The 14,306-nt window shown below is 43.8% G+C and overlaps 1 protein-coding gene across 1 annotated transcript in view; it reads right to left on the reverse strand.

The window, feature by feature from the left end:
* Positions 1 to 1,248: 1,248 nt before the first annotated feature.
* CHD9 (chromodomain helicase DNA binding protein 9) overlaps positions 1,249 to 14,306 on the reverse strand; it is a 388,013-nt gene continuing 374,955 nt past the window's right edge. Inside the window, exons 36-39 of the mRNA XM_082270937.1 lie at positions 9,251 to 9,460; positions 8,657 to 8,785; positions 5,000 to 5,104; positions 1,249 to 2,641 (exon numbers count right to left, since the gene is read on the reverse strand). Coding sequence (XP_082127063.1) covers positions 1,784 to 2,641; positions 5,000 to 5,104; positions 8,657 to 8,785; positions 9,251 to 9,460 — 1,302 coding nt within the window. The 3' untranslated portion in view covers positions 1,249 to 1,783. The remainder of the gene's footprint in view (positions 2,642 to 4,999; positions 5,105 to 8,656; positions 8,786 to 9,250; positions 9,461 to 14,306) is intronic.

Consider the following 14,306-nt stretch of genomic DNA (forward strand, 5'->3'; position numbering starts at 1 on the left):
GCTTTTAATGACATAGGTCTTTCGATACACCAGTAACATACCTGGCTCCAACAATCTGTGGCACTAAGTCATCGGAGATACAAGATAGCATACTGATACAGAACAGATGACAAATCTGAAACAACCTTTTTTGCAAATACTATCAAATTTGTAAAACAGTATAAATCATTATACCGTAACATGAGTGGGGGAACACTGATCAGTCAAATGAAGATATGAGCAGATGCTGCAGGTTTAAAGCTAAACTCCAGGCAGAGTATTTTTTTAAATGAAACTTTCATAAGTACCTGAATCTGACTTGGTATGAGAAACCATATCATTTTTAGAACAACAGCACTTAGGAGGACAGGGAGGGGCATACCTAGGAGGCAATTAGGTGTGCATCATGCACTTGTGCTGCCTAGGAACATACTGACACAGTAAGAGAAGAAAGGACCTCATCAGCCTGCCCGTCTCCTACATTGTCCAATTACAGGCTAAAAACAGTGAGGTGACCAGGCTCTTGTGTATAACTGCAGTAGAGAAAGTCCAGGTCACCGGCCTTGCTGTGCTGTGTAAATTTCAGGACTGGCTGGACAGAAAAAAAAATCCCATGGCAGGTAAAACAGCTCCCATATGCATATCAACAGTGTATTCATATTTTTTTTTGGAGTTGCTTTAATGATTCACCAGTTTTTTCACATGTGCAGTGGGAAAATGGTGCCCCCGATACATGGCCTGGCCTCCCACTACAGTCTTGCCTGGACCACTTGGATCTATTTCTCTGCCACTGTAAACCAGTTCCTTAAAAAGTGTGCTGAGTGGTGATTGAGCCCACCAATGCCCACTCAGTTATGTACATTACTTTATTAGTACATGTACTAATACTTTAAAAGCTCCAAATGTGTTAACTATACAAACGCTTGGGTATTCTTGGTATACAATCCTCCATAGTATGAAATTTTGCAATTCATCTCTGAAAACCCTTTTAAACATTTTAATGAATTCCTTTACTTTGTAAAGGATCAACGTAATGTCATTGCTAATTAGCAAACAGTGTTGTAAAGGAAGAGGCATAAGCTTTGTGCTTTCACATGGGAGAGGCTAAATCAAGGCTCTTTTAGAGTCAAAGTGTATATTCCCAAATGAATAATATTTAAATAAATAATCTTGGTGCCTATATGCTGTACTAACAGACTGAATGATGCTACCATAACTTACAAATAAAAAATAAAATAAACAATTTCATGATCATTTCCCTTTACGGTGAAATAAAACATAGCTACTAAACATTTCCACAACATTCATAAACTGCCCAAATTATTGCTGAGTTCTGTTAAGTGATACGCTTGAGGAAATTGTAAAAACTAAAGGCAGAAAGGAAAACCACAATATACTCAGAGGATTCTGTGTTTCACTGCAAATATATTATTTATATACAGCTCTTAGAGAGCGGGTTTGCCTTTTATTATTATTTTTTTTTTTTTGTCTTTTTTTTTTTCATAAAATTACCCCAGACTTCCCTCAAACAAAAGTTAATGCCTTTTGCTGTAAGCCTCTTACAGCACAGTGTATTTTTTTTTTTTTTTGATATTACATACAAGTATGTCTCTGTGAGAATATTACATGCAAAACGTTTTTTTAAAACGCTATTTGCATTTTCAGAATACTGAAATGTCTGCTTGTCTTTAAAATCCTTTGATGCACTTGTAACACATTATTTACATTTAAAATAATTGTAGGCAAGAAAAGGTTTCGTGGGAAGGGGAGGAGGGTTATAATTTAAGTGCAGGTTTTGTCAAGGTTAGTCTTCCTCTGAAGAATCCGAGTTCTCAGACGAGGAAGAAGAGGGGCTATTTGATCCTGAGGAAGGTTCTGCCTTCTCAGAACAGTCATCTGTGCTGTTCTCATTTTGAGAGCCAACCTCATTCTTCACTTTTTCGTCCTGGCTGGGAGCAAGAGGTGGTTCTGCTGTGGAATCTGGGGCCACTACTGGGCCGGCATCTTTGCTAGTATTTTGTACATCGAAAATGTTTGGTTGGGGCACAGTTGGGATGTGAAGATTAAGGCCTGGAGTGAGAAGCATCCCTGGGTAGAGTATATTGGGTAACAGCAGTGGGTTGATAGATAGTGAACCTGCTTGTACAGCAGTTCCCATAGATGTGGAAGGAGGGCTTGAGTTCTGCCTGGCTTTTTCACCAGATGGGGACATCGTCCTTTCTTTGCCATTTTCAGCTTCTTTGCATTCATCTGTACAGTTCTTCTCTTTTTCCTTGGCACTGGGCTCTGATGACTTGTTCAACAAATTTCCCATACCCAAAAGATTGGGCAACCCAGCTAGCAGCATTGGGAACATGGCAGCCATATTTTTGGCATCCCCACTAGAAGCAGAGAGCCCTGCAGGCAAACCAATTAATCCAGCTGTTAGCTGCAAAGACTGAAGACTCTGGAAGTTCTGCTGTAAAGCTCGGTAGCTGGAAATATCCATGCCTGGGATAAGGCCATTTGCTAACAAAGGGCTGACGTTCACAGAGTGGCCAGATGCTGTGGCTGCTGCTGCCTTGGCAATTTCACTTTTTGGCCTTCTGCCTCTCCTGCTCACTTCCTCACGCACCACAGGGCCAGTTAGGATACGGTCAAACATACTATCTGGAAGAAAACCCTACAGGAGAAAGGAACAAAATAACTCCATTAGATGATAGAAAGTATCCTCTTTACTTTTGACCTCAAAGTGAAATCCGTAACCACATTATTGACATTCAAGTATATACATATTCTTTGCAAGTAGTAGATGGTTGTAAACAAGCCACCACTGCCCCCTGTAGCTGCAGATGTGGTGGATCAATTCATCCTCAAATTTACAGTTGTTCGAATCCTTTTCTCAACAGCTAACCTCAACCTCCCAGAACATCTACTTAATCTTTAATTAGAGAACAGGATGATAAGTCACTGCTGCTAGAAGGAAAATAGGGTGAGCTGAGCCTGATAATAGGAGGACATGAATGACTTTGGAGCTTCTGCTGTGGAGGATTAATTGTGCCACAGTACAAGTCGCTACAGCGGTCAGTGAGGACTTGTTTACAGCTCATTTACGGTTTCTTAAGCGAATGCAAATTGTTGAATGTAGAAAGCCAAAAGGTCCACTTTATTAAAAAAAAACCCCTCCAAAATGATAAAAATGATTATAAAAAGTAATTTGTTTTGTATTTAACCACCTGCCGACCAGCCACCGCAGATATATGGCAGCAGGCCGGCAGGTTCCAGTGAATCGCTGTACCCGTTACGGCGGTTCGCGAGAGCGATCCTGGGGGCACACGCGCCCATTCGCCAGTGGGGAAGCTGATCCGCGGGGTCAGCGGCTTCAATTGCTACCGGGCACCTGGGATCGCTCCCCGTGAAGAGAGAACAGCGGGGTCTGCTGTTGTAAACACAGCAGACCATTGTTCTCTCAACAATTAACACAAAGCTCCTGTGTTCTTCCTATTTAGGAACACCGGTCTCTGTGTTAATTCCATAATCCCAATCCCATCCCCCCACACAGTTAGAAAACACCCTCTAGACTCACATTTAACCCTTTGATCGCCCCCTGGGTTAACCCCTTCCCTGCATATTTTTAGCACTGATTACAGTAGTAATGTCACTGGTCCCCCCAAAAGTGTCAAAAAATGTCAGTTAGGCGTCAGATCCGTCCGCCGCAATGTCGCAGTCCCGCTAAAAATTGCTGATTGCCGCCATTACTTGTAAAAAATAAAATAAATAAAAATGACAAATCTTTCCCGTAATTTGTAGACGCAATAATATTTGCGCAAACCAATCAAAATACACCTATTGGGATTTTTTTTTTTTTAACCAAAAATATGTAGCAGAATACAATATGGCCTAAAATTATGAAAAAAAGTTGATTTTAATTTTTTTTTAATTGGGAATGTTATATAGCAGAAAGTGAAATAAATATATATATATATATTTATTTTTTTTTTTCAGAATTGTCGCTCTTTTTTGTTTACTGCACAAAAAAAAAAAAGAGGTGATCAACAACCACCAAAATAAAGCTCAATTTGTGGGGGGAAAAAAAAAAAGACATCAATTGTATTTGGATACAGCGTCGCACGACCGCGCAATTGTCAGTTAAAATAACGCAGTGCCGAATCCCAAAAAATGGCCTGGTCATTAAGGGGGAAAATCTTTCGGTCCAGAAGTGGTTAATATTCATCAAAACATCCATTTTAGTCTCTTTGAAATAAAAAGCATAACCTTTTACAAAAGGACCGTAGTAAGGTCTCACTATTTGCTAGCTGCTGAGGCTACTTGAGCTATGTAAAAACATTAGGAGCAAGTCTATGGTTTGCTTACAGCAGGCTACTCCTATCATCATTGTTTTACAGCAACACTGAAGTGAAAACATTTCTTTTTCAGGTAAGCAAAACCAGTGGAACAAAAATTAGCCATAACATTATGGCCATTGACAGGTAAATTGAACAACATTGATTATCTTGTTACAGTGGCATCTGAAAGTGGGTGGCATATATCAGGCAGCAAGTGAACATGTTGTCCCTGATAGGGGTAAGGAATTGAGCGACTGACAAGGGCCAAATTGTAATGGCTAAATTACTGGGTCAGAGCATCCACAAAACTGCAACTCTTGTGGGATGTTGATGTTGGGAGAGAAGACTTGCCTATGCCGTCCGTTCCAGTAGAAGAGCTACTGTATCTCAAATTGCTACACACATGAAAAAGTTAATGCTGGTTCCAATAGAAAGGTGTGCATCAATATATTAATCCTAATAATAATAATAATATTTCTTTTAAATTATTGCCACTGGAGGCAGGCAATACAGGATAATAATTTTAGAACTCGGGTATTGGGTTATATGGTTCATAATAACTGTTTTTCAGAAAAGTACACAAGTGCACATAGGAGTATGAAGACTCTGTGACTCCTACATATTGTGAAGGCTAAACTCTCATTTCATTAAAGCTAAAGACACTAGAATATAGACATACAAGTTTTTATACTCACAGATTGTTTTACAACGTCTCCCCACTCTGGAGCCACTCCGTACTCTGGATTTTCCTTCAGGAACCGGCACAGGTCTTTAAGGGGAGGGGCAAATGCTCCCCCAACCTAAACATAAACCAAAATGAATATGTACCAGAAGCCATATAGGATGAATCACACGGCAGCTACTCCCAAGACACTAAATCTTATAACCCTGGAAGCAGATGTGGCCAATATACTGGGAAAAACTCAGTGAGGCTGGGTTCACACTGATGTGAATTGGATGCCGGGTTATCGGCATCCAATTTGAATGACAGGAGAGTGTGACCAGCTCTCAATGGAGCTGGTTCCCATACCTCCGGGGCGGCCGTGGTCCGCACTGGAAAAGAATCCTGTGTGTCTTCTGGTCGGTTTCAGGTGCAAATTCAGTCAAAAATTTGGACCTGATCTGAACCTTAAACAGAGAACAGGGACACATGGGACTCCCTGCTGTGAACCATGGCTGCAGCTAGTGTGAACCCAGCCTAAAAAGAGCTCTCACCACTATGGGTCAGTCTTTAGTGGGAATATGGGTGAGTGGCGATTTTGCCCTTACTAAAATTCTGAAGTAATTGGTCTATATTTTTTCAATGTGGTACTACTGGGTGAAATTGGCTTAAAGTAGAACTAAAAGCAAAACATTTTTTTCCCCTTTGGATAAAGTAGGAGAGAGTTATAGCCCCGGTTTTTGTCTTCTGTGTCCCATTGGGGAGATTTCCCTTTCCTTCTGGTCCCTTAGCCAAATCAGGAAGTGAGAGGAAATCAATCCAAAGTGAAGGAATCCCTTGGATCTCACAAGGGGCACCAGAACTAGAAATCTGCCTTTAGTTAGAATTAAAAACATGTCCCCCTTTAAAGTTAGGAGCAAGCACTAATCCTAGCTATAACAACTGGGTACTGTCTGTGTTATGTCAGAAGTCATGTCAGACCCTTTCGCTGAGTAATATGGATTTGTTAAACAAGGCCATGTCAGACTCCCTCATCATGATATGTCTTGGTTTATCAACAAATTCAAATAATCGCCATGCCAGCTTATTGTTTAACAACCATGACAGAGCCGGCAAAAGGAGAGGATTATCATTTTCATGGCACAAAGACGGGTGTCCAGGATTCTAAAACAAGCACTTCAATAACCCTCAGGAACCATTTAAAGCTCATTGCACTGTAATACTACATGCAAGTTGTTTGCAGAGTTATAAGCCTGCAGGGGCATGTCAGACCTCTGCAGAGGGACCACTGCTTTTACAAAAAGAGCAAGGATCCTGCTCTACTACATGCTGACAGGGTACAGAATGTTCTACTAAGGATGTGGCTTCTTTAAAAAGAGAACAAACTGTAAGAGCCGGTTCACACTAATCCGACTTGTCAGGCGACTTGGTCGCCTGACAAGTAGCTCCCAATGCTGTGCAATAGAACCATTCTAATCAGATCGACTCAAGTCGCTCCTTCTTAGAAAAAGGTTCCTGCACTATTCTTTGGCGAAGTCAGAGCGACTTGCATTGACTTCTATTATGAGAAGTAGTTTGCAAGCCGTGATGAAGTCGCGCTGCACGGGCGACTTCAAAGTCGGGGCGACTTTGAGTCGGATTAGTGTGAACCGGCTCTAAGACTTTGCACTCCTTTTGTTTTGATACAAGTGTAAAAATATTTTGTGGATTTAAACTGAAATTTCAGAAGGCTTTAATAGTAGCCCATAAATGCACTAGAAATAGTCACTGCACCCTCCACAGACTCTTGATGAAACACTTATCGGTTTGCATGCAGTAGACCAAACCATACACTGGGACAAATTATAGATCTGACAGATTTGAACCGATTCAGTTATCTGAACCAATAAATGTGTACGAATTTGAGAAATCACCTACAGCTGACATTTTTTCTTCACTAACAACTGAGGACAATGTAAAAAACAGTGCTTTCCAAGATCTGATCATGCACTGGTTGAAACAGAAAACTTGGGATAGCCAAATGTGTTAAGCCATTTACTGCAAACCTTCTGGCAGGCCCTTTGTTGCAGTGTTCCGGACAAAGTGCCACAAGAAACAGCTTTTCCCATCCCTGCTCTTTCCATGTATCAACTTCTGGCATTACTAAATAATCTATATTTGTTACATAGATTAGAGGTGCACTGAATGGAAATTTTGGTGACGAAACTGAAAATGACAGTTTAAAAAAAATAAAAAATATTATATAATTGTATCATATTTGGCTCTTTAAATAATATTAGGACTTTAAATGAATATGAAGGTATTGTCGGCCATCACTGGCACTTTTAGCGTAAGAAAAGCTCAGAAAAAATGTATCACTTTAAATTCTATGTATGTATTCACATTGGATCATTGCACTTCTATTGTGGTGTTAAAAATCCTGCTTGCTGCATTTTTGGTCTGTTAAACAAAACGCACCTCCCCGTTGAAAAGCACTGAAAATGCATAGAATGTAATGCAACATGGGTGCGTTATTGATGCGGATTTTGAGTCATGTGATCTATGAAAAACACACCATAAGCTGAGTAAAAAAGTTACAAAATCGCATGCGTTTTCGGCACTTTTTTTTTCCTATCGGCAAAATGCTGATAACACCATTTTCAGCTGATATGTTTCAGCCACCAAAATTTCTGTGCATCTCTAATATAGATCATGCAATACACTTTTTAATTACCAATCTTCCCCTCTGTATGTGTAGATGGACATTTGCCTTGCCTAGAGAAAGTGCCAGTAGGAGATCTGCCCATCCGCAACCCAACTGTAGCCCCACACAACCTGCAACAAACGTTTTTTTTCCAATTAGGACAAAAGTTTGTGTTAAAATCATTATCCTTTTTTTACTTTAGAATGGAGAATAAACTTTTATCAGAAATAGCAATTTAAAAAAATGCTTGGATAAATTTAAAGCGATAATTAACCTAAAATCAAAAATGTATTATACTGCAGTTTACCAATTTTTGGATGCAGTGGGTGCATTGGTTTTCTTTTAGGCTTTTTTCCCCTTTATTTTCACCTGGTGATCCAGCAAGGCCCCTTTCACAGGGTGTTCTGATCAGGTCCGCCTGCTATTTTTTAGGCTTACCTGATCCGAAAGTCCATACAGTCCTATGGACAGGCAAGTGAAAAGGGACCCACCTACCTCCGAGTCTGTTCTGGTCCACACAAAAAAAAAAAAACTTTATCCCTTTCCCTTTTTGGAAGACTGGATAGGAGACAACCTAAGGTAAATAGATAGCAGGGGAGGTCTGACGAAGGAGCTGAGCTCCAAAACATGTAACCGCCCACCACCAGCTCTACTGGACACCACCTGCTGCGTCCACACCCTGCCTTCAGAAAATCTCAAGCCGACTAGGCTGAGACACAGAGGAAAGGACGCATCTACAGGAAGTGGATCACCGGATGTCCTCATTGCAACCACTCAGCACAGCGGATAGGAAGAATGCAGACAGATCTTTGCTATGCCCATGTCACATTTACCAAATGTGAGTGCTTTTATACTTTTAACCTAATAAATACTCAGAGCCTACTGCACTTAGAGGCGCCTTGTCTTTTTATCTCTACAAAGCACAATTACCACAAAAGACAACCTATTAACTGCATTATTTGTAAATATCAGGTCACGTGAGGACGGCCAGAAGTTGGGTCCACTTGCCTTCCTGGCGTTTCTCTTGTTGATTAATTGAACACGTTCATCTCCGGTAAGGCTGTTCACATCCAGCTTATTGGGATTTCGACATCTGTGCCTCTTCTGTTTGGGTCTGCCATCATGAAGCTGCATCCTCTGAACACAAACACATAATATTTGATTAACATTTAAATACCCACATAAGCACGTTTGTATTCAGGAGAACTGAACAATAGCTGGCATTTCTGGTATGGGGTAGCATGCAATCTTTTTCCCTTCCTTCTAGCATGGAGGGCTTGGGCCTTAGTTGCCAATCACCAGGCTGGAACACAGGCGCATATGGGAGTGGAAAAGGTAATTAATCCTGTATAGCACAGGCCGACGTGGCGCTTATATAGATACAGGGCTTCTGTAGCTATTGGAGCAGTAGGGAAAGGAGGAGAAGGTAAATATCAGTAGGTGGGGGTATGCCCTAATCAGGACAACCTTTCCCTTTGCTCTAAATGAGCAAAGTGGCAGATTCTCTTTAAACATCATTTTCCAAAGTGAAATCAAACGGTAATTTGTTACAGTAATACTAAAATCAAAAATACTAAAAAGTGTTGCATCAAAACAACTTACAGGTATAGAAGCCCCTCGGTCTTCTACATAACCAGGGTGTGCTTTAAGCCAGCTCTCTAAATCCCTTCTTTTTGGTGCATCATCCCCTGCTAGCCTTGTGCCATCCTTTAAGTTAATGACAGGGACAGGGCTGTCTGCGTCCAGTGATCCCGGAAGCACCTGAGGGCCAGGCAAAGACTGAGATAAGGAAGGATCCACAGCTGGGTTCACCTGCAACACAGAAAATCAATTTGTTTTGTGAATGTTCGGCATTACATTGGAACGGCCTAGAATGTAGTTCTGTATGAACAGCTAAACTGAGGAAAAAACTACAGAACATAGCAGCGCCCCCGTACATACCCTAAAGTAAAAAATGCTTTAAGAAAAATTGGATTTTTGTCTTACCGTAAAATCCTTTTCTCTGATGTTCATTGACGGACACAGCTCCAGATCTTCTTGACCATTGGGTTATGCTGCCCCCTACAGCAGTAGGACACTAGGCAGGAAAAAACTGTACCACACCTCTGGGGCAGTCCTAGGGGGTATACTCCCACTTCCTGCTACAGGTAATCAGTTTTGTTGCAAGCAGTGTCAGAAGATATATAACCCAACTCAAAGGAGGGGTTGGTGCTGTGTCTGTCAATGAACATCAGAGAAAACTGGATATTTGTCTTACTGTAAAATCCTTTTCTCTGATGTTCATTGATGGACACAGCTCCATATCCTCTTGGACCATTGGGTTATGCTGCCCCCTACAGGAGTAGGACACTAGGTGGAAAATAATTGATTACGCCTAAAGGGCAGTCCTAGGAGGTCTACTCCCACTTCCTGCTATTGGACTTCAGTTTTGTAACAAACAGTGTCAGAAGAATACATAACCCAACTCAACAGAGGGGTGGGTGTTGTGTTCGTCAAAGAACATCAGAGAAAAGGATTTTACAGTAGGACAAAAATCCAGTTTTCTCTTTCATTCATTGACGGACACAGCTCCGTATCTTCTATGACCCTTGGGATGTCCTAAAGCTGTGTTAACATGGGGGGTGGGAAACACAGCAATACACATAATTCCCAAAAGGGCTAAACATAGCCAACCAGGTAAACCAGGAGCTCAACCAGGAACTGGAGCTCACAATCCAGAAAAAATACACCCTCAAGAGGCAGGAGCCTCTGCAACAGCAGCCTGCAAAACTTTGCAGCTGAATGCAGCATCCGCAGATGCGAGTACATCCTCCTTGTAAAGCGTGATTGTATGCACAGACGACCATGTGGCCGCCTTGCACACCTGGACCACGGACGCCTGTTGACGGAAGGCCCAGGAGGCACCAAGCGCCCTTGTAAAATGCGCAATAAACAGGGAAAGGAGGAACCTGACCCTTGATGGAATAGGCCTGCACCACCGTCTGCCTGATCCATCTGGAAATGGTCGCAGCAGATGCGGCCTGCCCCTTACAAGATCCAAGCAATCAGATTTCCAAATCGACTCAGTCGCCACCAGGTAAACCATGATTGCCAGAACCACATTCAAGGAATGTAAAGCAATTTCTTTAGGATGTTTCGGCTTAGGGCACAAGCAGGTCAACACAATGTCTTCATTTAAATGAAAACCCGAGACGACCTTAGGAAGGAACAACTGACAGGGACTTAGCACCACTTTGTCCCTGTGAACCACCAGGTAAGGTGACCGACAGGACAACGCAGCCAGCTCAGACACCCTGCGTGCAGTAGTAATAGCCACTAAGATGCCACCTTCTGTGACAGCGTAAGTTCATGAATATTTTCAAAAGGTGGTTTTTGAAGAACCAACAGTACCAGATTGAGGTCCCACTGAGGTACCAGGGACCTTACTGGAGGAGCCTAGTGGCGAACCTCCTGGACAAAAGTGTGAACCAAAGAATTTGCAGCTAACGGCCCTTGGAAAAAGATTGCCAAGGCAGAAATCTGGCCCTTGATGGTGCCCAGAGCCAAACGCTGATTTTCACCCTGTTGTAGAAACTCCAGCAGACGGGACACCGAAAAGGAATGGGGAGAAACCCCCAGAGACTCACACTAAGAAATGTATGCCCTCCAAACTCCATGATAAATCTTCCTATTAGTAGATTTTCTAGTTTCAACAGTGTAGGAATAGCCAAATCCGTCAACCCTCTATCCTTCAGTACCTGGCTTTCAATAGCCAGGCCGGTAAAGCCAGCGACCGTAAAGTAGAATGGATGATCGGCCCTTGAGACAAAAGATCTTCTCTGAGATGGAGTCTCCAAGGAGCATCCAGCCTTACGAGGCCTACATACAAAAACTGACGAGGCCAGTCTGGAGCAGAATGACTGGAATCAACGAAACAAGGGCGCCAGGTCAGAGTAGTGTTTAAATTAAAAACAAATTTATTGCAATGCACTTACATTTAAGAGAATCAACATCAGCATTCAGGTGAAAAGCATGGATCCCCAACGATAGGTGCCGAGGGGTGGTTGGGACGCAAGCACCCAGCCACAGGTGTGTTCACAGATCCAGGGATGGAGGATGGGGAGTGGATGGTCCGGAGATCCCGAGGGAAGGGGATCTCGCTGTGCCTCCTCCTGGGGACATCCGCGGCACACAGCCGCAAGCCGGATGCAGCGTCACAAGACACTACAGGTTGACCATTTTTCATTTTATTTCATTGTTTTTCTTTAGTCATGGCATCTTTTTCCCCTCCTTTTTCCTTTTCCAACCCAGGACACCACACTGAAGAGTTTTTTGGATTTATGACTATGTGCCATATATAACATTATGTACAGTCCTTCATTATGTGATTGCAGTGAGCACTGATCCATCGATCCTGGTCGGTGTAGTATTGTTTTGCAGAATGACTGGAATCCCTACTGCCTCGATTCTGCGCAGAAGTCTCAGCAGAAGCTGTAGTGGAGGAAAAGCGTAAATCAGACGATACTGACCCCAAGGGGCCACCAGAGCGTCGGTGGCGTCGGCAAAATGATCCCGAGATCTTGCCACAAACCACTGAACCTTCCAGTTGAGAAGAGAGGCCAACAGGTCTACATCGGGAGTCCCCCACTGGAGACACAGTTGTTGAAACACTTCCGGGTGAAGAGACAATCCGCCCGTCTCCAAAGACTGTCGACTGAGGTAGCCTGCCTGCCAATTTTCCACCCCTGAAATGTGCACAGCAAAGAGGGCTGGAACATATTCTGCCCACCTTAGAATGCCGGCGACTTCTCTGGCCGCTAGGGCACTTTTGGTGGCCCCTTGATGATTGACATATGCCACAGCCGTGGCATTGTACGATTAAATCCTTACCGGGCAACCGTGCAGATGATCCGTCCACAGGGACAGGCAAAGCCTGATCGCCCGAATCCCCAGGATATTGATCGGCAGACCGGACTCCTCCCGTGTCCAAACCCCTTGAGCCGAATCTGTGCCTAAGAGGCCCCCCCCCCCACACGGACAGGCTGGCGTCTGTGGAAACCACCGTCCAGTACAGGGGGAGAAAGGACTTCCCCTGTCGAGGCGCCGGGGAATGGAGCCACCAAATCAAGGATCCCCTCGCACCCTGGCTCAACACATTGTCCAGAGATTGAGGATTGGTATGGAACTGAGCAAATGGAACCCCCTCGAAGGTGGAGACAATGAAGCCCAGCACATGCACGCAAGTCCTGAGAGACGACCGACGTCTGGACAACTGCAGCCGAACCGCTGCAACTGCAACTTCAGCGGTTTTGGCTCCGGAAGAAACACCCTGGCTGAGGCTGAATTCAAAGTCAGGCCCAGGTAGTCCAGGTTGTTGGATGAAGTCAGAGCTGATTTCTGAAAATTTAGTTTTCAGCCGAACTCTTGCAGAGTTTGCACAGTGATGTCCAGATCGTCTTTTAAGATTGACGGAGACTCTGCTCGCAGAAGGAGATCGTCTAGGTACCCCAGTACCGCGATCCCCCTCTGCCTGAGCAAGGCTAACACTGGGGCCAACACTTTTGTGAACACCCGAGGAGCTGAGGCGAGACCAAAGGGTAACGTCACAAATTGATAATTCTCTCCCACAGCAAAACAAAGAAAACGCCGATGCCCGAGATTTAGTATATTGGGATATGAAGGGAAGCGTCCTTGATATTGATAGAGGACAGAAAATTCCCTTGATGAAGGGATGCCACCACCGTGCGAATGGACTCCGTCCGAAAATTTCTGAACCCCGCACAAAGCGATTCAGGGCCTTGAGCTTCAAGATTGGACGGACCTTGCCTTCCTTCCTGGGAACAGTAAACAGATTTGAATAAAATCCCTGAAAACGTTCCAGCTCTGGAACCGACACAATTACTCCCTGTGATAGCAGATCCTGCACTGCCCCTGCCCTGTAAAGACCCTGCAGCTGATCTGGGGACAGGCGCAAGTTGGCAGGAAAGAACCTTGCCGGAGGCAAGGACCAAAACTCGATCTTGTAACCAGACCGAATCAACTCGTGGACCCATTTGTCTTAAATGAAAGAGGTCCACGGGTCTGGAAAGAAGCGATGATGTTCCCACACCCCAGATACGCGTGAGAGCGCCCCTTCAGGCAAAGGAGGGCCTATCTGCATACTAGTGGAACCCACTTTTGACTTACCAGCCCAGAGTCTCTTGGAACCTCTTGGAACGGGTGTATTTTGATCCCTTGTAAAAAGGTATCGGACCAGAGACTCAGCTCTCTTGTCAACAGGGTCCTTAAAGGATGGAAAGTCCTAGACCGGTTGCAGTGTGGCTTTATTTAACCTGGAGACCTGGGAATCTACCACCGGCGGAACTGTCAATTTCTTTACAAGTGACTCTTCAAAAGGATACCTCCTAGCGAAACCCTTAGGTACCCCGACCATGCGTTTTGGGGAACCCCACTGACTAAAGACAATATTGTCGAAATAGGCGGGAAAGGTGGAATACCTTAGTCACCTTGGCTGGTCTGCATGTATCAAACTGTACCGGCACAGCCGACGCAGCATTAGCTGTGTCCTCCAATTTTCAAGTTTCCCGCACTGATACAATCAGTGCATCCACAAGCGCCTTTTCATGTGCGGCCAAAGTGGAAGAGAAATCATCCTCACTATCAGAGCACTCAGGGTGCA

The sequence above is a fragment of the Pelophylax lessonae genome (assembly GCF_965119305.1).
Source record: "Pelophylax lessonae genome assembly, chromosome: 10".
In the NCBI taxonomy this organism is placed as follows: Eukaryota; Metazoa; Chordata; class Amphibia; order Anura; family Ranidae; genus Pelophylax; species Pelophylax lessonae.